This window comes from Alosa sapidissima, chromosome 7 (assembly GCF_018492685.1).
Source record: "Alosa sapidissima isolate fAloSap1 chromosome 7, fAloSap1.pri, whole genome shotgun sequence".
NCBI classification, from domain to species: Eukaryota; Metazoa; Chordata; class Actinopteri; order Clupeiformes; family Clupeidae; genus Alosa; species Alosa sapidissima.
This window is the reverse complement of record NC_055963.1, coordinates 5,560,580-5,583,369: the sequence shown is the minus strand read 5'-3', so window position 1 is coordinate 5,583,369 and position 22,790 is coordinate 5,560,580. Positions and strand designations below refer to the sequence as shown.

Sequence of the window (22,790 nt, the reverse complement as noted above, 5' to 3'; positions counted from 1 at the left end):
TTCAAAAGAGTGCGCTTCTTCCATTGAATGTATAATAAATCCCCCACCCCACCCCCCTAAAGCTTTTGTGTGCCGTGGGGCCTGTTGTTCCTCGGTTGGCTTATCTGGCTGCCTAGGTGATTAATTCAGGGACAGTTGTGGAGGAGCGGCCGCCGGCGAGGCTCACAGAGAGGCCGCGACGCTTGAAAGGCCACCGACTTATCAGCCTGGAACACCCAGCCCATGCTCTCGCATGCCATCACCTCTCACACCCCCTGCACCCAACAGCAAGGATACACACACACACACACACACACACTTACGTACCCCGCACACACACACACACACACACACACACACACACACACACACACACATTACAGACAGGCTAGCAAACGTATTGCGTCTGCATACAAATACATTCAGACAACAATAATGAATTCTGCATTCGAACACACACACACAAACACACACACACAAAATCTTTGTGCATCACCAATGAATGCGACCCACATGTGCACAAGGGCTTCTACCCCAAACAAGCCCTGAGTGTGCATATGCATGTGCATGCAGTGCAGTGCAGTGCGGTCCTACACAAACGCCGCCGTGTTTATCACACACAAAGTAACAGGAAGTGTAAAGCAAGCGCTGGTGAAGCAGACGTGCGTGACTCCGCTCATCATCATACGACCTAGTTTCCCTGCAAAAAGTTTTTCTCTCTCCCTTCCCCTCTCTCTCCCTCTCTCTCTCTCTCTCTCTCTATCTAGAGAGTTGCTACTCTCTCTCTCTCTCTCTCTCTCTCTCACACACACACACACACACACACACAGACACAGACACACCTACACACGTACAGTCGCACACACGCACAAAGACATAAAAACAGATGAGGCCATGATAATGAATCGGAGCTCCTGGATTCCCTTCCCACAGAGGAGAGAGGGGGGGGGCGAGAGGGGGGTGGAGAGGGGGGGTGGTGTAGAGGGGGGGTGAGGGGGTGGAGAGGGGTGAGAGGGGGGGTGAGGGGGTGGAGAGGGGGGGGGGGGGGGGGTGAGAGGAGAGAGGGGTGGGGGGGGGTGTAGAGGGGGGGTGTAGGGGGTGGAGAGTGGGGGTGAGGGGGGGGGGGGGGGGGTGAGAGGGGGGTAGACAGGAGAGGAGCCACGGTGAGTACACAGAGAATTCCTGTCAGCACAAAATGAATGAAAGATGTGTCTTTCCAGCCGAGCACATTCCCTCTCAACATCTGTGGAAGAAGCGCAAGTAGCCTGTCTCTCTCTCTCTCTCCCTCTCTCTCTCTCTGTGTGTGTGTGTGTGTACTTTGTCTGCTTTGGGAAAAGAGCCTTGAAGAGCAGTGAGGAAGTGCTTCCTTTGCACCTAGCTTCAGGGAGGAAAAAACACTGCTGACATAAAATATTACTGAATAAGTGATATGTGGACTTCACGTTGGGCTGCAAGGATCATACTCATATTTCATTCCAAATAACCCACACTCACTGCAGCTGTATAGGATCTGCATATCATATATATTTCAATAGCATACCTTTCCACAATGTCTATACAAATGTGTACCATTCTGTTGGGCTCCTATCTCGCTGACTGTCAGATCCGGATTACATTGCTAGGCATTTGCTTTCAAATAGCACTTCTGTTTGGTGGGCAAGATAGGAAAGCAAACCTTCAAAAGATGCTTCAAAGTGGTCCACAGCACCAGGCACATTCAAGCGAGCATCTTCCCATAATTGAATGGAAACTAATTCTGCTGGCAGGACAATTGTGAAAAACACATCACACCCAACTCTATTGTGTTCTGCCTAGACAGGGAGCTTTTTACTGTCTGCCAGCTACTCATTCGGCTCAATCAAAGGGAAAAAGGGCATTGGTAAAAGCTTCTTTGCTGACAACCCCGGCATCAAGTCAAATCACACCGATCCATTATTCCCTTCAAAGAGAGTTGGTTTCGCGTCATCTTGGTAAGGCATCACTCGGGGCCATCTGCTACGCCCTAATTGCAGGTCTTGGCCCAGGGACCCCCTGCCTCTACATTCTGTGGATTCCGGCCCCCGACGCCCGACCGCACAGTGGGGGCTTTCTGACGACTCGGCCAACCACGGCACGGCTAGTCCACATTCTCCGCTAACCACGGCCGAGAGCAGCGGCCACTTTGAGTGGTGGCGAGAGACAAAGGGTCACTAATGGAGCGGCGCGCTAATCGTCGGGTGCAGAGGCGTAGGGGAGAGGTCGGCGCGGACCGCAAAATGATTAGCTCACATCCACACTTTGTGTCCCGCTGACCATCGCCTGATGGCCAGCTTAAGGCCAGAGAGCGGGGGTGGAGAGTGGGCGATGCGGTGAGGAGAAGAGAGAGAGAGAGAGAGAGACAGAGAGAAGGGGTGAAGATGGAGGAAGGGTTCATGTTAATGACCATCACAACCTCCACTACACATTCTGTGAGAAAGTTTGAACACAGAAGCTTTTGAACACCATTTCAAACGACCAGAGAGACAAGACAATGACGAGAGACAATCAGCTGTATTTGTTATTTATTTCATGAGACACTGTCTTGGTGACTTTATTTCATTGTGGCTGCTTTACAGAAACTATGCAGTCCGTGGTTTCTCACATTATTGAGAGACAATTCCAATCCATCCCAAAAGCAAATTAATAATCAAGCCCTTCTGAAGTGTCTTTGTCAACAACAAATTCCTGCTCTGTGGTTACATCTGACCAAAGGAATGACACACAGCTCGCTGGTTGCGCTCCACGGCTTTGACCTCTCCACTGCGGGAAATCAGTGACGCCAGGCTGCAGGGTCCACTGCCTCCAGCAGAGGGCGTCGGGCCAAGCAGCAGCAGCAGCACTGAGCACACCTCCACTTGTGGTCACAGGCCAGCAAATTAAAACGATCCATCAACATTATGGCTTTTAATCCACATGTTCTCAGAAAACACCTATTGCTTCTCTCCACTCGTTTCCCTGTCTTTGCCCCCTCTATCTATATTTTACTCTCTCTCTTCTCCAGGTCTTTGTTCTATATTACATTGGACACTAAATCATTAACCCACTGCCACAGCCTGAAAGGCCCCCTGAATGACAAAAGACGTCAGGAATGAGTAATGCCAGGAGTCGCAGGAGAGGAAAAATGTTTTTCAAACAAGGTGTCGGTAAAGAGGGGGAGAACAATGGAATGATCTATCGGCCGAAGGACACGTCCGGTATATCAGCCCGGCAGTGGGGGGGGGGGGGGGGGGGGGGGGGGGGGGGGGCTGAGGAGGCTGTGGTCCTTCATGCAGGTAATAGTGCCCACTCCCTGCACACGAGGAGGCCAGAGGACTCAGGTCAGCAGACTGATCCTGAAGCCTCCCTGCACATAAACGCTGCCCTGAACTGAATTAAGAACCAGTGAGGTGTGTGTGAGTGTTTTATGAAGGAGACCCAGAGACAAAGCCATCAATTAGATCATAACTACCAACCTTATACACTTGCTCTTTGTAACAGTGCTGTTCTCTTGTTAGCACATATATACAGTACAGCTTCAAGCATGGCGTGTCAGTGCCCAGGGAAATCAGGCCTGCTGGGCTAAATGAATCCAACTGCAGCTGAATCTGTATTCCAGATCCAATAACAGAATAGCATTATACACTCCACATGTTTGCATATGGCTGATTCCTCGCTGCCTAACCTTGGCCAGAGAATGAGTCTGTGAGGCAAAAGCTGGAATGCAAAAAGTAGAGATATGAAAAAGACAGGGAGGCAGAGAGAAAGAGTGAGGAAGAGAGAGAAAGCGAGAGAGCAAGAGAGAGATAAAGAAAGCATGTTACTCCTTGCACACTGTATTCATATGTGTAATTACAAAGGAAACGATAAGCCAGCTCCCGCGGGACCACCGCCTCTAATTATAGAGCCACTGGAGCTTCAAATTGCCATTTAAAGCAGCCATATGCAATTACACAATGCCACACTCCTGTTGTCATCTGCAGTTCTGTCAGGGGATGGCAGGTAGTGCCACTATGCCAGTCTGCCATCCCATAGTTCTTGAATTTCCCCTTGAGGATCAATAAAGTATCTATCTATCTATCTATCTATCTATCTATCTGCACCTCCACGTGCAGGCACATGTCGCTGACTGTATCTCTGCTGGACTTGGGAACCGAGCTTGAGGCCACTCTCTGTATCTCAGACATACTGGATATGTGGCTTTACACAAAATGGCAAAGATATTTCTACGTAGGCAGAGGTGATTTTATTCAGAAATGATGTTGAATCCATTTAAAAAAAATGAGGCTTGTGGTTGGACGTTGTGCAAAGTTAACTCAGCAGTAAATCAGAGAAACAGATGGAAACTCAGAAACCCCTGTATTCTCAACCAAGGCCAATGTTTACATACTTTAATACCCGCGACTCCTTCTGAAAACCAAAGAGAACCAGCAATACAAACTACCGCAAAGAAAGAGAGAAAAAGCGAGTGAGCAAGAGAGAATGGGAGAGAAAAAAAAACATGAATGGAAAAGAGAGAGAAAGAGGTACCAAGGAAATAGAGAGACACAACTATTCATGCCATTGCTGCATTGGAAAGCTCAATACTACAAGGTCACACTGAGCAAATGTGTGCAGTAGAGGCAATAACACACACACACACACACACACACACATACTCTCACAAACCCACATACATATGCTCTCACACACACATATACACACACACATACATACTCTCACATATTTGACATACACTCGTGCAGGAAACATAAATATCTGCATTTTGGCATTTTGTCCCACTTCTCGCCCCCTCTATTAGGGGGAGCGGGCTGCATCCTGGGAGGCAGCTCAGCCCGGAGTCCTGGGAAAACAAGAGCCACAAAACCAGCACCAGCCTCAGAAAGTGGAACAGGAAAGGAAAGTTAGTCATTTTGTGGTCTGCTAAGGAATGCCCTGCCAGACATGCTGCTGCCAAAAACGCAAGCTGTAGTGTCTCCTCCCCCTCCCCTCTTACACCCACCCCCCTTTACTCCATCACACACACACACACACACACACACACACACACACACACACACACACACACACACATACGCATACCCATACACACACAAAGAGCCCAGTGTTGGCCCACTTCCAATATAAATGACTTTCTACCATAAACACAGCAGTCCTCTTCCTTAGCGCAGACTCTCACGTACTAACACAAAGCTTGCACGGGCCGCTTCACATTAGATATCACAGCATCTCAGATATCCCAGCAACAGTGCTGAAACCTAAGCCCCATCCTGAGCATCAAAGGCCTGCTAATGTATAGCAACTGTAGCAGCAGAGAGAAGGGTAACCTGAGAAACCACTAATGATGCGTCTTATTCATTTGCAGGCCTTTCACAGATGTGCTAAATCAAATGCACTACGGGCCCACTCCTCATCTGGGACTGCTTTCCCAGGTGATGATGAAATTGTAGACCCTCTAAGGCCCTATGTGTGGTACAATAAGTGTATCTCTCTCTCTTTCTCTCTCTCTCTGTGTGTGAGAGTGTGTGTGCTTGTAAGTGTGTGTGTGTGTGTTTCTGAGTGTGTTTGAGTGTGTGTGAGAGTGTGTGAGTGTGAGTGTGTGTGTGTGTGTGTGCGGTTCACATGTCACCACTAATATTCTGTGCCGCTGTGAGGCCTCCTCTAAGCTACCCACTAATCCATTCATGGGGCGGGTGCCACGGCGGTGCGTTGGAGGCCCAATCAATCCATACATCAAGACATGAATCAGAGGAGCCATGTGGACCGTGCTCATGTGTCCGCTTGTCCCCTGGCAGCACGTCCAACCGCAGCGCAGCGAAGCGGCCGCCCGCCCGCACGGGCCTCTCGCGCCCGCACGGCCCTCTCGCCAGACGCCCTTGCAGTCCTCTATTTCTGACTTGGTGAAGGCAGACAAACACACTGAACCTCAGCATCCCAACACGCTCATAAAAAATTGATCTGTGGTCAAGAGCAAAAGAAAAAAGAGAGAGGCAGAGAAAAAAGAAGAAGAAGAAGAAGAAGAAGAAACAGATGGAGGGAAGGAACTGCACAGGGGATTTCATCCAGAAGAGCCTCTGTGTGAGGAGGAGGTATTGATGGACAGTGAGGAGTGGGAGAGTGGAGATGCTTGGGTGGGAACGGGCTCCACTGATTGACAGGGGAACAGACAGTGCTGTGGTTCTCTCTCTCTCTCTATCTCTCTCTTCTCCCTCTCTTCTCTCTTTCTCTCTCTTCTCTCTCGCTTCTCTCTCTCTCTCTCTCTCTCTCTCTCTCTCTCTCTCTCTCTGCTGGAGTGGAGGCATGATGCTGTGCCACCGACATGGAGCTACAGTGGGGCCGAGTAGGACTGTGTCTGGGTGAGAGGACTCTCTGTACGTGTCTCTCTGAGCGTGTGAGTGGAAGTGTGACTTTGACCGGGTGTTTGTGTGAGAGTGAGTAAGTGAGTGAGTGAGTGAATGAGAGTGTGTAAGTTAATGTTTTTTTTTATTGTATGAGCAATGAGAGATTCAAGCAAGAAAAGAGAGAGCAGGAGAGAGGAAGAGTGAGAAAGGGAGAGAGGGAGAGGGAGTATGCGTGTGTGTGTGTGTGTGTGTGTGTGTGTGTGTTTGTGTGTGTTATGGGCAATGTCAGGCCAGCTGGGCTCCTGTGGTGTGTGGGCCACACGCAGGTTGTAAATGAATATGAATGACCATGTGAAGCCTCAGGAGGAGGCCGCCCGAGGCTACAAAAGCAAGCCCGCCATTAATCTTGGAGAAACGGACGTCTGGGAATAACCTTAGAAACGCGCTCCGACTGGCCAGCCAACACGTCGCTCGTCCTGCCCCCTCGCACTCCTTCATCGCCACCGCCAGCTGCCGGGGACAGCAGTCTGTGTGGAAACGTAAGGCCAGTCTTTCTTTTATTTCTGTTTAGACTTTAAAGAGCCGTGTGTTTATTTTAGCTCGAAGCTGCCGGAGCTCCTGTAAAGAATGTCTTTTCTCCGGCGATGGAACTTGGCCAGCGCAGGCTTACGGAGGCATGAGTAATCAGTTTTAATAGATTTCCCCCCCCCCCTCTCTCTCTCTCTGTGCAGTGCATAACACATTACGGCATCATAAGAGCAGTGATGTGCAACTGCACATGAAACCTGGAAAACACAGGCTTGACAGTTTCAAACAGGTAGCACATCCATCATGACTACGACAAATATGAACACTCCTGATTTAATACAGCCGGGGAACCACACCTTACACAGCCAAAAATGCATTCTATAGACAAAAAAGATAATATCTTTGAATGACGTGGGTATGATGTCCACTCATAGATGTGCATACTGGAGTAGGTGACTATTTCAGGTAAGTGATATACATGTTTATCTACAGTACGTGTCTGGGGCATCCCTCCCTGCCTAGGGTGCTGCAGTCCCTAGTTTTCCTATGAGGATGGGATGATCTAGAAGGGCTGAAATGGTAAGGGTAGAGCACATGTGCATGGGCAGCTGGTGAGGCCAGAGGGGCGTCCGCGGCTGTCCTGAGAGCACCCCTGCTGCCCAGGCCGGCCACTGGAGCCGGCGAGGAGGCTAAACAAACCAGGCCCCTGTCCTGCCCTCCTTTACTGCCCCGGGAGAGCCTGGCCGGTGGGCTTACACAAATAAACTGACCTCAGATGCAGGCCTCCATCCTAAGCACCCCCGCTACCCACCAACCAACCAACACAGACACAGACACAGACACAGACACACACACACACCACACACCACACACCACACACCACACACACCACACACCACACACACACACACACACAGGAGCCCAGGCTCAGGCTATCCACACTAAGCCCGGGGCGGTAGTGTGGCCTCACGCCCGGCCAAAGAGCAGAGCAAGGTTGACTAAAACTCTCCGCAACTCCAGCGAGTCTGAACTTTGTTTGACTTGGGATTTATTTAGATATTTGCGCTGCAAAGCAAGCGCTGTGCTGGAGAATTGCTCAGGCTGAAGGTAGCTGTCAGACGCCTGTGGCGAAAGAGAACCAAAGACGGAGAGAGAATCTTAAGAGAATGTAAAGCATCTGAACGCCGAGCAGAACAGCCGTCGTCTCCTCTCCACCACACTTCATCACTCGGCTTCCTTTGAACACACACACTCCAACACATGTACACACGAGCACACGGCACAGGCACACACACACACACACAGACGCGCACACGCACACACACACACACACACACACACACACACACACGCACGCACGCACGCACGCACGCACGCACGCACGCACGCACGCACACACACATACCCTGCAGCTATAGGACAAATAGTGAGGTTGAGGGGAGGTCGCAGGTCTGGGGCTGAGAGAGCACTAATCCTCTGTCCAGATCTGCAAATGGGCTTTCCGAGGCCGGATTGATGATGTGTGATCCTCAGAAGGGGGACAATTTAAGGTCAGCGGGGTGATAATCTGCCCGCCCACACCTGTCTCTCACGCTAGCATCAGATTCAGTCCAGCTCATAGTTAACCCCGTGTCCCCCTCACTTAAGGGCAACTCTGGGAAGAGGCCAAAAGAACCCCAAGCATATCACTTGGCCCTCATATACATTTGAATGACTGTTGCCATCATAAATCTGACACATAACCCGTCATTCCAAACGCACACATACACACACTAAGAGCAAAAACAGCAGTAAGTCATAAAGGCCGTTTGTGGAGAGAGGCTGGAGTGGGCCTCAGGCCTCATTCCCATGGAGACTTGGCCACCAACAGGTCCTCATTAAATGAATTCCAACAGTCAGCTGTGACACAGGCAGGGCCGCGGGCAGAGCAGGGACATGCTGGATGTGACATATCGTGGCTCAGCACACAAAACCAGACTGGGCAGCAACTTACATGATACACTCAGAGCTCTGATGCAATAGCATTCCTGCCAGACACTGCCCTCTAGATATCCACGAGGAAATAATGTGTGAATAATGTGCGTTTCAGATTTTTTAATTAGATATGTCAAAACATATCAAGCATATCATTATACCATTCGCCATGCTAACATGATATATTTACATCCGTTAGGTCACTTGCATGTTAGCTATACGGAATGTGTCAGACAGTTCTCACAGTCTTCATCGGCCCTTTGACATCTCCCACGTCTAGTCATGTAAGATCCAGGATGAGGCTAAATCCCAAAATGGGAAGCAAAAACAACCCGAGCTGAAACGGGTGTAGGTTTGTGCGCGTGTAGACTGCTCCACCCTCCTGCGACCCCTGCGCTCCACCCTCCTGCGACCCCTGCGCTCCACGCGGCAGCATCCTCTGTGGAGACAACGCTGCTCCATCAGCCGAGGGTGGAGGCCAGGGGCGCGGGGGGGGGGGGGGGGGGGCGTGGCTCCGCGGGGAGATTAGAGCGCTGAGGGATGGGCTGGAGCCGGGCCTGGGGATCACACCAAGGTTGAGCCACCGCAGCGGTGACGAGACCAAACACGGCCCACTGTTAGTAAACACTGTCTGGCCGGTAAACGGTCAAGCCTGGGGGAAAAAGCAGCTTAGCTCTTCTCTGCTCGCCTCTAAGACTGACGGCCAGACCTTCCTAATGGAGAAGGGTTACGTTCCATCTGGCTGATACAAATCCTCAACAGTCCATCATAGTGCTCTGGGTAAGGCAGAGGCGCTTATGAAGACGTAATACCCTCGATGAATCAATTCGGATGCATAAATACTGTGTTTCTATGTTTGTTGTACTGAGTCATGGATTACACATACTGTTGATAGTTGAGAGCTGTTGGTGTAAATGTTTAACAATTCATTGACATTGAACTGTGATGTCAGTTTAATTCTGTGTCCTCATCCTTCCCCTCTGCAGCGGGTCCTGGGCAGTCGCCACAAAGCCCACTGTTCCCCCTCAGCCTCCCCATTCTAGCTGCCATTCAAATCAAAACCATTCACATCCAGCCCAGCAGATTAGCATAGCAACCATAAATATGCAATTTCTTAGAGGGTTTATGCCCTCTAAGTCTTCCAAATCACTATCCCAGAGTACTTTCAGTACTGTCAGTCTTCCCTATCACTATCCCAGAGTACTGTCAGTACTGTCAGTCTTCCCTATCACTATCCCAGAGTACTGTCAGTACTGTCAGTCTTCCCTATCACTATCCCAGAGTACTGTCAGTACTGTCAGTCTTCCCTATCACTATCCCAGAGTACTGTCAGTACTGCCAGTCTTCCCCATCACTATCCTAGAGTACTGTCAGTACTGTCAGTCTTCCCCATCACTATCCCAGAGTACTGTCAGTGTGGCTGTGTTTGAGTTTTGGGGCATGTGTGAGTACATAAGCACCTTTACACTCAAAGATCTATGGTCATGAAACAACCACAATTTGTCCTCACCGTTCTTGGATTTGTGATGAACTGCACTCCCGTCCCTGCGGAACTCCCTCGAGTTAGAAAAAGGACAGAGATGGATGCAAGTGCAGATGAACAGAGCAGCCGACGGATGAAAGCACCGATTGATTTATGGAAAAAAAAGAGAGCTATATTTTTTGGGGACAAACTGAACCCTAAGCTGTGTGACAGGCTTGGTATTTGCTGGTATTTCCTGTCTGCAGACGAAGCCTGCCAAAAGACCGGGACGCGCATAATGGCGAGCAGCAGGACAGGGACCGGCCGCGTGGCTGGATCAGAAAACATGCGGCAGCACGCATGCGGAGTGACCTTTCCTGCAGCATCTGTACTGAGCCGCTGCTAATGGCGCTGCGCTGCTCTCCCACTTGGCCCAGGCACACAGCAGAGAGATATCAATGAGCTAGGCTCCCCAGGAGCAGCCCCACCCAGGGTGTGTTGACCTAAAGGTGTTAATATCAGCCCAGGGTGTGTTGACCTAAAGGTGTTAATATCAGGACATATCAGGATGAACATTTTCTTTCCAGGGCTTCCAGGGTTGAGATTTCTTCATTTTTCACCTGTGCCATTAACTGGTTACAACTGGCTGTTCAAAACGCTCACCTCATTATGAGGATAGCATGGTTAGTGAGTCTTTTGATCTGGTTACACCAACAGCTAAATCAACACAATGTTTTGCTCAACTAACATCACCGAGTTTAAAAAACAATATCATATTATGGGTATGAAACTGGCACACAAAGGTATTTTTTAAGAAGTAAGCATGAAATGAAAAAGTCTCATAGTCTGCACAGATATAAGAAGTGGTGCAGTAGCGAGATTTACTCAGCTCAGTGCCTTTTAATAAGCAGAAACCCAGCTAAGGTTTTATTGACTGGAGAACGAGCCGGGACCAGTTGTTTCTAATGATACAATTCATCTCAAATTTGCACCTTTTACTTGAACAGGAGAGACAAAAGCAGTAAAACCAAATCTACTCCATGGCCCCTAGCTGAGTGCTGTCAGTAATCTGACTGGTATGTGAGTGGACTAGACTCTGTCATTACGCCTCATTTGATCCTGCCTGGCACCGCTGGCGCTCAGGAAGCTGGGCGGTAGTGCCAGGCGGCGCCCTCTGATCCCGGCTTGGTGGGGCTAATCCTCCGCCAACACCCCCCTGAATTCCTGCACTCACCCTGCAGGGAGGGAGATCAGGATGTGGGGCGAGCCACCCAGTGAGCTCCCCGTCTACTGACGACAGCTATGGAGAGGAGCCCTCATTGATCGAATCATCTGCTGTAAGTTCCAGCCTCGTATCGGAGCTCCGACCTGTTTTTGACTCCCAATCAGGCCTCTCCAGACACCATCATGAAACTGCATGCTGTGGCAAGTTCTCATAAGTTATCTGCTTAGCTGTTGGTGGTTGCATGACTCCTTAGTCAGCAGTACGGCTGAACAAGTCTTCCTTTAGCCTGGGATGCTAAGTGACAGTCGAGGTTCAATGGACCAAGAGAAAGGGGTCATGCATTTTGAGAGGAAATCCTCCAGGAAGCAGCTCTGTAATGAATTGCTAGGGCATTGCTAGGATACAATGGCCGATGACAGAGTGCTCGTGCTAGCCAATCCACATGGTTGAGCAGCCCTCAAGAGAAGTGGGTAATAGCATAAGCACTGTCACTGAGATTTCTCATAGAGGCTTAGTTCATTTTGACATATGAGATAGAGAAAGTGATTGCCTGACACAAAGTTGCATCATATTAAATACAGCTTCCTCTTGCAGCTGTCACCTTATCAATGGCAGCTTTGTGAACATCAAAACGAGAATAAACAAAAAGGAAAAAATCTCTTTTCACTGACTTTTGGTAAGTTGCTTTGAGAAATGAGGAGGAGAAAACAAGCATGCTCTCTTTTCATAACAAGCCTCAGTAAGCTAATTAAAGCAGATTGTTAGGGACTCCACTTTTCAAACAGCAGAGAACATACAATGAGGAGCACTGGCAAGGAGGTGTTGACACATGAATAAACCACTTTCAGAACATTATTCATGAGCCCATGGCATGTATTATTATATTCATGCAAATATGTACACTACCTTTCCTTTCCTAATGCTCTCCTGTTGTTCCGTCTCCTCTACACACACTCCTCCTCTTCCCCCTGACTCTGCTCTTCTTTTTAATTACCACAACTGGAATATGGCCAAGAAGCTCGAGACCTGTGGACCTTATGCGCAATTAATGCTGTCTTTGAGCAAGAAGACGAAATGTTCTGGTTTCGAGGGGAAGAGAGTTGTCGGTCACCTGGAGGTGTATTTAATACTGGCCTGACATCTTCATGTGGCGAGCAGTCTTAGCGAGTGGGGTCACTCCATTCCACGCGGGAGCTGGGCAGGCTTGGCCACTCCACCATAACTCAATCCCTCAGAAGACTCGATCAGGTCTTCCCCCCATTAAAGACCTGCGGGTCTATTTAAAGCCGGCGAGTGAATGGAGCGAAACTCATAGCTTTTTAGAGGCTGCCCTTAATTTCTTGCATCACCGTAGCAGGGCGCGGCGCTCCATTATTTGCCGCTGACAGGGGATAACAGCTGGCACTCGCTCCACAACAAGCTTCCTGACCTTTTACACCCCAGATACGGCAATCTGCTCAGAGCACTTTCTGGAGAGCTGATCAATCCTGGTCTGGGTGGTTAAGGCTATTTAATGAACGCAGAGGGATGAATCCAATGAAAAATAGCATTTGTGTCGCGCACTAGTCAGAAGAAAGGACAAGTAAATAAGGTTTCATGGCTGCTGTAAAGCAGCACTATATAACAGTGCTGGCTGCCTTTAATGTGCCCAGACCTCTGCCATGGGACTACTCCTACGCGTTAGTGGTGGAGGAAGCCGCTGAAGTGGCCTAAGGAAGGAGATTTCCTCTAGCTGTGTGCGTTTTCATTCCGTGATGACCTGACATTGATCATTTAGCATCTTCCCTGAACTCCCCTGCTGTTACTATCGAGATGGGTGATGGAACTAGACTGTTATTCGGTTCTGTTTCCTCCTCTAGAGATCGACACATGGACTGAGGACAGTGGTTTGGCAGCTGTGGAGGCACAGACTAGGAGGACGCCTCAGCAGAACACAAGCCAATGGCTATACTGTAATTAACACTGAGAGAGGTCAAATAATCCAATCAAGGCCAACCATAGGTTTTCAATAACCCAATAAGTTGTTTTTAAGTAGTGTTTCAGTGCATGAGGACTCAAGTGATGTCACATCTATGAATGTGCATTTTCGACTCCTGTAAAGTAAAAAGTGAAAGAAAAACACACCAGACTTCACATTAGCTACCTTTGTTTATGTTAATAACACTTTGCAGGTGTTCCAAACACATTATAATTCAGACAAACGGTGCAACTTCAGGAAAAGCTATTTCCCTGGAAGGGGAGAGCCATTATGGTATCCCCCAGTCCCTCATCTCCTTCAGCCGTAATGGCACACTGCTTTAACCCAGCACTGTATGCTGTATGCTAGGGAACTCCCATGTGCGTTCTGCTGCCATCTCATAACATAACAATGTCCCCTCTGAAAGGGAGGTTGACTGTTAAGTCGCCCTGGCGGAGGACATGTTGCAATACTGCTATTGTTTTATAATACACTGTCAACAGCTGGCTTGTGCCTCCCTTAAATACGACAGTTTGAATATGCAAGCTTCTCATATTTTCAAAGGGGAAGTAATTTATCAAGCTCTGTGTCTATGAAACAAAAAAAAACAACAGAGTGTGATCAAAGCTAAATCAATCAAGCAGACACACACGCACACACACACACGCACACACCCACACACAAAGAGACATTACAATAACCAAAAGCAGACAGTCTCTAGTTCCTCTTGACATCAAAGAGCAGATGTCAGTGAAGCACAAGCCAATGCTACTGATGATGGCACTCTGAGAGCAGAGGTCTCATCTGAGATGGGAATCCTGTTTGTGCGTATAGAGCTACAATTAACACACACATTGATTATTGAACACGCCAATCGACAAGCAGTGGAAGATTGATGTATTCACAGGCTTGTACATGGTCTACTGTTTCACCTTTCATGGCAATTTAGGCCATTTATCAGTATAAGATCACAGTGGCCGCGTGTTTAAGTCATGTCAAGGTGAAGGTCAATTTTAATATTACAATGAATCATACTCTTTTATGAAGAATAGAACTCGGAATGCTCTGGTCTTCAAAAGGCATAATCCAGGGTTTGATGTTAATTGAGAAAGAGATTGATGCAATGGTAATATGACTCATAACTAAGGCCAGCAAACAGCCTGTCCATGTGTGTGTAACCTGAAGTGCTGTTCTATTGCAATCCCCTCTGTAGGCTGCTATAGACTTCAGACCCTATGAGTGTCTATGGTGGAGGCGGAAGAAGCACTGGGCCCTTCACTGCTTATTAGCAGGAGTTTGCACAGGGCTGGAGTGTACTGTCAGTGTGAGTTAGATGTACTGGCTCACATATCTTTCTATCTTTAAGCATTTTTTGACCAACAGAGAACGGGTTCTAAACCACGTCCATTCAGAGTTATTCAAACATTGGTGTATAGTGAACTAGCCTGCATTTCCAGCAGTTTTGAATAGAACCAGGACGTGTCATCAGCAGAGGGTGATCAACAGGAGATAATGATATGCATAAACAGGAGATAATAATATGACCATGATGCTGTCAAAACAGAGGAATCACAACTTTATTAGCTTAGCTTTGTAATGTTAGTTACCTAGCTTTGTTTACTCATGGCAATGGTTGCTAAGGAGAGCATACTCATGGCTTTAGAGTGCAGTTGTGTTCTACTTCCTCTCTAAACTGTAGAATGACTTGACCACTCCGATATACAACACAAAAGCAATATTCAACTTTTCAGGTTCTGAACCAATTTATTTGTGTTTCGAAATGTTCCGAACAATTCAACATCTGGACCACATGAACCACAATGGAACCCGTTCTCTGTCAGTGGAAAGGAACATTTGAGCAGCTCTATCTAAACAGAGCTGCCATATCATAGGAGAGGAACTTGACTGGACTGGACAGTAATGTAACCTTCACAAGCTCCTGTCCCCTAAGGGCATGGCCTGCCTCTGCTTTCAACTCAGTAAATTAATTTATCAGCACATGTCTTCATTGCTAGAAAAGCTATGTTTAGGTTCATCTACAGTATGTGAAGAGAATAACATAAGAGGGACAATACAGCACATACTGCAAAGCCCAAGTGTGAGTGTGTGTGAGTGTGTGCCCGTGATCCACACACATGCACGGGAACACACTGGAGCGAGCACACTCAGCAGGACACAACACCATCCAGCACTGCACAAATTACCTCATTAAATTGCATTGCATTAAGCCACTTTTAGGAATTTAACATAGTCCCTGGACCATTGTTCGCCTGCAAATTAGATTAAAGAAACATTTGCCTTTTTTTCTTGCCTGCTTGGAGTCTTTCAATTATTTCTGGAGGACAACACAAGCAGGGATTCTAATGAGGAGAGACAGCTTTTCTTCATTCCATTAGATCCACGGAAAGTTCCAGACAGGACTAATGGCGGAGTCGTCAGCGTTGAAACAGAAGAGATTTGCAGGGATGGCAGTGACGAGCCTTCCCCCACAGCGTGGGTGACGGAAAGCCTTATGTCCTGATGGGGGGCCTTGTGCCCTCCCAGACTGACTCAGGGCCGTGTCTGTGGCTCAGCTGACTTATTATGTTCACAGTATTCCAGGTTGAAGGACACGGAGAGCAGATTCTAAATCTGCTCCAACAGACGCATTATCAACGCTACATTCCTACATATAGATGAGAAGAAAGATCCTGGATCCGCTAAGCAATGTATTGACTAAAAAAGCTGAAATGGGGCCCATGTGGTTATCTTTACGAGTGTGGTTCTGATTGAGTGGCTCTTTAAGACTTTTAAGTCTGTGTGTGTATGTGTTTGCCTGTGTGTGCATGTGTGCATTTGTGTGCATGTGCGTGTGTGTATGTGTGTGCATGTGTGTGTGTGTGTGTGACCCTAGAGGTTAGGACACAAATTGCATGTCATTGTAATCAGTGGTTTGTAAGAGGAAAGTCAAGCCTGAGTGGAGTTCCCAGCATGCCTAGGGAGACAGACGGGCGACAGAACCGCACAGTGGTGGCAAAAACAGCAGACTCGCACATATCCCCGGCTTATTAGAGAGAGGCAGGCTGCTTCCATTGCAGTTTTGACCCCTCCACCTCCCCTCCACATAACTTCCCTCTTGCTCGCACAAGCAAAATCAAGGCCGCTAGTGGATCACTCGGCAGCCCCTGACATTTATGGGAGTCTTCAGAGAGCGACAGCTTGTCCCCTCTCATTTACCTTGGTGGTTCACTCCAATCTAAACAAACCCGTTTCCTGTATCAAGACATAAATGAGCTGACAGGTTTCTCAATTACATAAATATAATGTTGTGGCTGTAAGAATGGAACTGGGATTTAACATCAGTGTTGAGGTTGAACTAGTTGCACGTGTTCACATGAGAGCTGTGTGTGTGATGGCATGAGTTAGGAGCTCTGGCCCAGCGCACCGGACGAGAACCTTGAGCAATATATTACACAGTGACCAAGGAGGCTAAACAAATTAGCATTTCAACACATCCCACCAACTCGCCAACAAACAAGCCTCTGATTACAACAATGCCATTAGAACAATGACCCTCACACAGAGAGCAGGAATAATCAACACCAGTGGCGCTGCAGCCAAATCACCAAGGCCGACGCTAATTCACCCCCATGAAGGATGAATGCACGGAGAGGACCCGCCCTGGCCGTCTGACCATAAATCCCGGCGTCACAGTTTGAATCAGGCACAGCTCCGGACAGCCCTCTTGGCAGATGCTGCTGTGGAGGGTTATTAGCATGGAAATGGTCCCAGTGTTCGCCGGCCAAGCAGCGTCCACTCCACAGCGTAGATCCAAAGCACGGGGCCAGGGGGCCGGGGGGGGGGGGGCACAGCGGTGTTCCACCAGAGAGAGCCTGAACAAGAGAGCCTGAATGAGCCAGCGACGTGGGCCGAGGCTGGGTGGAGGTGGAGATCGAGGCGAAGGCGGAGGCGGAGGCCCACACACCCTAGGCGCCACGAGAGGGTCCCGGGATTAAGTGGAGGGCTCCGCGTCCTGCACCCCCTCCTCTCTCATTCTTTCCCCTCATTCAAGAGCGCCGGGGCCATAAGACACGTTCCATATGATCTCAACACTATAAAGCAGGGCTTCCAAATGACAGCAGGACCTTGCCGTGGAGCTGCGGGCGACGCTGCTGCAAAGCTCAGTGGCTGGGTGTCCTAGAGGAGCCTCCAGGTGCTGGGTGTAGAGTTACATCAGCAGCAGGGAGGAGCGGCGAGCAGCGTTATGTCACAGGCTCCTATAGCCATCCATCAATGCCAAGACCCGCACCCAAAGCAATTGATCGTCCGCTGCACAGCTAGCGTGAGACGGATGAAAACGAGCTCCCCCTTCTCCTCCACTTCATCTCAAATGGGCCTGGATGTAAATAATACCCACCATGTCTTTGCAAACAATTAAGGGCCATTATCATTTCATTAGAGGACTCCTCTGTTCGGCAAAGACCTGAGGGGAACCGCAGGCGGAAAACGACAACAGGGGTGCACTGTAAAGAGGAAATGACACACACACGGAAGAATGGAGAGAGTGTGGAGAGGAGCGAGTGACAGAGTGACGTTGGGCTCTTTGGCTGCGCGGAGCGGCACGGTGGGGAGTTGAGGACGGAGCTGCTGCCGGGGTCGTGATTAGCCTAATCCGTGCAGACCCCCCTGACTGGGCTTAGCCCAGTAATCCCCACAGGCCTTCTGTTGTGTCCGGAGCACTTTGGCGCTTGTTTACCCCGCGCCTCACGCACCGGCGCCGTGCTGCTGCTCCGGCCAACCGGTGGCTGTGGTGGCGGTCTGCCGGGGGTCAGCCGTGGGGTCAGCCGTGGGTCTGGGGGCTCGCCTCTGGGGCTCGCCCGGGAAAAGCCAGGGGAGCCGAGACGACAAAAGTCTCCCTAAGCCACTTAGGCTTTCTGGAAGCGTGAAAAGAGCAATGTGTCAAGTCCCCGCCAGGCCGCTGAAACCGTCACCGATGCGACACCTTGTGTGTGTGTGTGTGTGTGTGTGTGTGTGTGTGTGTGTGTGTGTGTGTGTGTGTGTGTGTGCGCACTCTACATCCAACACAGATTTGATGTGCATGTGATGCATAGCTCAAGTTTAAATGTGAACACGTACCGTAAAATTGTCTTGTGTGCGCATCAAAAGGCCACCATGTCAGTAACGGACCACACACACCAGAGAGAAAACACTGTGTGCTCAGATGTGCTCCTACCAGGCAAGCCAAGGTGAAGGCAGGATGCTCGACTTTGATTATGATGTGTGTCTCAGCAGCACGGAGCTGTGTGAAGCAGACTACTGCCAGAGAGCCACAGCCACTCATCACAGCTTAAAGCCACCACAATAATAGAGAGAGCGAGTGAGAGGGAGAGAGAGAGAGAGAGCAAGAAAGAGAGCGAGTGAGAAAGAAAGAAAGAGAGAGAGAGGGGGAAGATAGAAGATAGAACAAGCAGAATGTCTTCAAATACACAGATGCAATCAATTAGGCAGCACCAGGGAATCAAATGCAGGGACACACAAAAACAAACTTGCCCCCCACCCCAACCCCCTAGACACAACGTCAAATCTGGGGAATGATTGAGCTGTCGAAAATTGTGCCCATTTTCTGATGCTGCATGGCTCAGGAGCAAACAAACAAAATAATACTCGTGCCGCTATTTTGCAAGCTGCCCCATGTCCCCTCCTGTCGTGATTAAAGGTGTTTCAGGGTCCAGTGAGTGAGCCTAGCGGGGGAGAAAGATGCACTTGGAGGACAAAGAAAATCGTTACGCGGCAGCTCGATACATCGGAGGAGCGGCTTGCAGAAAGAAACTAGCTCAGAGGGGTCAGGGACGAGGCACAGGCTGTCCAACCATGCAAAACTCTCTTTATAGGCACACAGAGGGACTCACAAACAATAGCAGAGCACAGAACGCAAACAAGCTGGAAATCACTGGCTGGAAATCTTCAGCTCGGCCACCGTCTTGAAGGGAGAATGGCTGCTAGTGATGGCAAATCATGCTGATATCTCAGCTAACACAGCTCATGTGCATGAGAGGAACAAAAGGTGTGTGTGTGTGTGTGTGTGTGTGTGTGTGTGTGTGTGTGTGTGTGTGTGTGTGTGTAAGTGAGTGAGAGAGAGAGAGAGTAAAAAAGTGTTATAATCTATCACCTTAATGAGGCAGTAAGAGAGTTTCAATTACAACACATGAACAAGATGGAGGGGCCTGATTGCTGATGTTCTTCCCAGGGCCTTTGTTGCTTGTGCGTGTCAGGTCAACAGGGTCAAAGCCTCCCTGCTCCCCTCGATCGCCTCACTCCTGCCTGAATCCTGCTAGTCAACTCCTTTAGCCTGGCAAAGCATAGCGTGTGTCCAAGTATATTTCTCTTTCTCCATCTCTCTCTTGCTCTCAATCTTCCTCTCTTTCTCTTTCTCATTCACTCTCTCTAAACCCTTACTGTGCACAAATGTTTTTTAAGCGTAACTCAACGCAGGTATCAATGGGGGTCCTGTTAGCTGACTTACAGTACAAACCATCTTACTTGTCCTCTCTTATTTCATGTTATGGACATGCTCGCTTGGCATGTTGGACTTTGCCTGACCAAAGGCAAACAAAACTGATCTGCTTCTCCTGGACCCGGGGCAGAGTATGCGGGAGCACGGAGCGAGTGCATCCCAACACCTCCAGCTCTGAGAGGGGGGCTCAGTGACCTCGCTGTGTTCAGCTGGAAGAGCCCTTTGTTTCTGACAGATACGGATCTGATCTGCATCAGAAAGGGAGCAGGAGAGGAGCAGGTTGGAGTGAGAGAGGGTTACACAGAGGCTAACCCAGACAAAGGCACAGAGGCACAGACAGAAGGACCAGGTCTGTAGACGAGTGCATGCGCTCTCTAGAATGACAAGATAAAGAGGCATTGGGGGAAGGCAGCACGCTGCCTAATATGCTGCTAGTCTAGTAGAACTTTGATACGTTACCAAAATGTTTTTAATTGACAAATACGACTTTTCATTCAAATCTGATGACACCGTTCTTTAAGTACCAATACTAATAAAATGGGGTATAATAGCCACCTGCACCGTACGCCGGCGACCCGGGTTCGATTCCCGCCCCGTGGTCCTTTCCGGATCCCAGCCCTGCTCTCTCTCCCACTTGCGTCCTGTCATTCTTCACTGTCCTCTCATTAAAGGCATAAAAAGGCCAAAAAAATATACTTTAAATAATAGGCATTTTAATTTCAGGGTACTATGATACCTTTCTAGTATCGGTGCATCATGCAACACTATCTGCTGCTTCCCAGTGCCAGGGCTACCCTCAGCTCTGAGCTAAACTATGAGTGGTATGCATGGGCCTCCCAGACACAGCAGTAGGCCAAGAGATCCCAGTGATAGAAGATGACACGTGGATAAGAGGGAGGAAGAAGCTAAAACAAGAGGCACACAATGCCAACAGCAAAGAGAACACCCAGGAGAACTCCACCACACAGTGGCATTCTCCTCCTGCAGCAGCAGCCCCCTCATGGTAGGGCATTATGCAAGCAGGCTGCGTTGTAGGGCATTAGAATAATTGTGAAACATTGTAAACAGTAATCACGTTTAAGGAGGGGAGGGAAATAAAACAACAGTATTTATTATGGAGCGATCTCTAATCCGATAAGCCGGCATCATTTACTTTCAAATGGCGCTAAACACATTTTCCGTCAAGCACAAAGGCAGCAACGACGCACCGATGCTGCCTCCCCTCCACTGCCGAAGATGAAGATTAAGAGACATTTATCACTATTATTGTGTCTCTCTGCTTGTGGATAATTAATTGAGGGGTGATAATTTGATCTTTTTTGTCTTTTCAATTTCCTCCTGACAGCTCTGGCGGCGGAGCACATCGCCCTGGCACTCAGTCACAAGGCAGCCGGAGCACAATGGGGCTCGGAGCAGACCAGGGATCCAGCAGCACACACACGCACACACACACACACACACACACACACACACACACACACACACACACACACACACACACACACACACACACACACACACACACACAGCTGTCTGCCCGTGCAGTGAAGAGGAAGCAGTATTGGAAATGATGATATCTATATGGTATAGGACATTATATCAGCTTCTCATGATCTTAAAAAAAAGGGTTGCTTGATGACTACTTCTACTTGATGGTCCTTGAAGTCCTATACACCAGAAAACTTTTATACACTTGATTGTGTATAGCTTAGCATCTCTCTGGATCCAGTGAGAGAAGCACTGGGGGTGGGGGGGGTGGGGGGGGGGGGGGGGGGTGTAGGAGCGGCCCCCCGGTTTCTACAGTCGTCATGCCAACACGACAGACACTGAGGGGACTAGTGTCAGACATGACAGTCTGCACTGAGTCAGACGCCTCCAACTGTCACGCAGGACACCGTCCAATTAGGGGGTTAAACAAAGAGGCAGTGGAGAAGAGGCCACGTTCACCAGGAAGACTCGTACAAGTGGCCCGCACGAGGACGAGGCTGCGCACTCGCCGGAGTGAAGAGCTCTCAGGTGTTTGGCCTTTCCCTTTCGAGACTCGTCTCAGCGCCAGACTTGATGGGGAAAGAGCGATTTTGACTGATGTAATGAGCTTGATATATGCACCTCAATGAGTCTAATGGCTTTTGTCAGTCAATTTCCCCAGAGTGCAGCGAGGATGGTTAAGATGGCACTGATTTGAGGATGGAAAATCAAACCTTGTGGAGGTGCTTGTGCTGTCTGCAGGGGGAGAGTGCAGTTCTTGGCAGGAGCTGTGCAACGAGCGCACACAGCCAGAGAGCATGCTGGGAAAGGCCTGGGCCAGGGAGTCAGCGGGGGCACAATTAGAGCGGCACGGCGGCAGGCGAGGTGGACAGGACAGGACGAGGCGGCGGCAGCAGATGCGCTGGGCCAAAAGGTGAGTGGCGCCCGCGGTCAGACCTGCGGCACGCCCTCGGGACGCCCACAGCCCTCGGCCAAGAATGTTCCCTCCGCGCCTGCTCTCCACTCCTCCCTCGGCCCAGCCGTCCCGCAGGTGCCCAGCTCTCTGGCGACCGGACAGCAGGCGGGGCATGCCATGGCGTGGCATAGCGTGGCTTTGCATGGCGCAGCGCGGTGTGGCACACAACGTCCAGCCCAACAGAGGAGTGGCGATGCCGGTCTAGCAGCCAGCTCTCTCCCTGAGTCCAGCCACGTCTCTCGGGGTGCAGATCCCAGGATGGACAGATGGTCCGGGGGGAGGGAGGGCTTGGGTCTCCCTCTCTCTCTCTCTCTCTCTCTTTCCTTCCCTTGTATCTGTCTATCCCTCCATGGCAGACACACAACACAATCTGTGCTGTGGTAACACTGGCAAG

At 49.5% G+C, this 22,790-nt stretch overlaps 1 protein-coding gene across 1 annotated transcript in view; it reads right to left on the bottom strand.

The window, feature by feature from the left end:
* LOC121713249 (plexin-A1-like) overlaps positions 1-22,525 on the bottom strand; it is a 61,056-nt gene extending 38,531 nt beyond the window's left edge. Inside the window, exons 1-3 of the mRNA XM_042097749.1 lie at positions 22,155-22,525; positions 5,738-5,931; positions 4,756-4,816 (exon numbers count right to left, since the gene is read on the bottom strand). Of these exons, the coding sequence (XP_041953683.1) occupies positions 4,756-4,816; positions 5,738-5,931; positions 22,155-22,525 (626 nt within the window). The remainder of the gene's footprint in view (positions 1-4,755; positions 4,817-5,737; positions 5,932-22,154) is intronic.
* Positions 22,526-22,790: the final 265 nt, after the last annotated feature.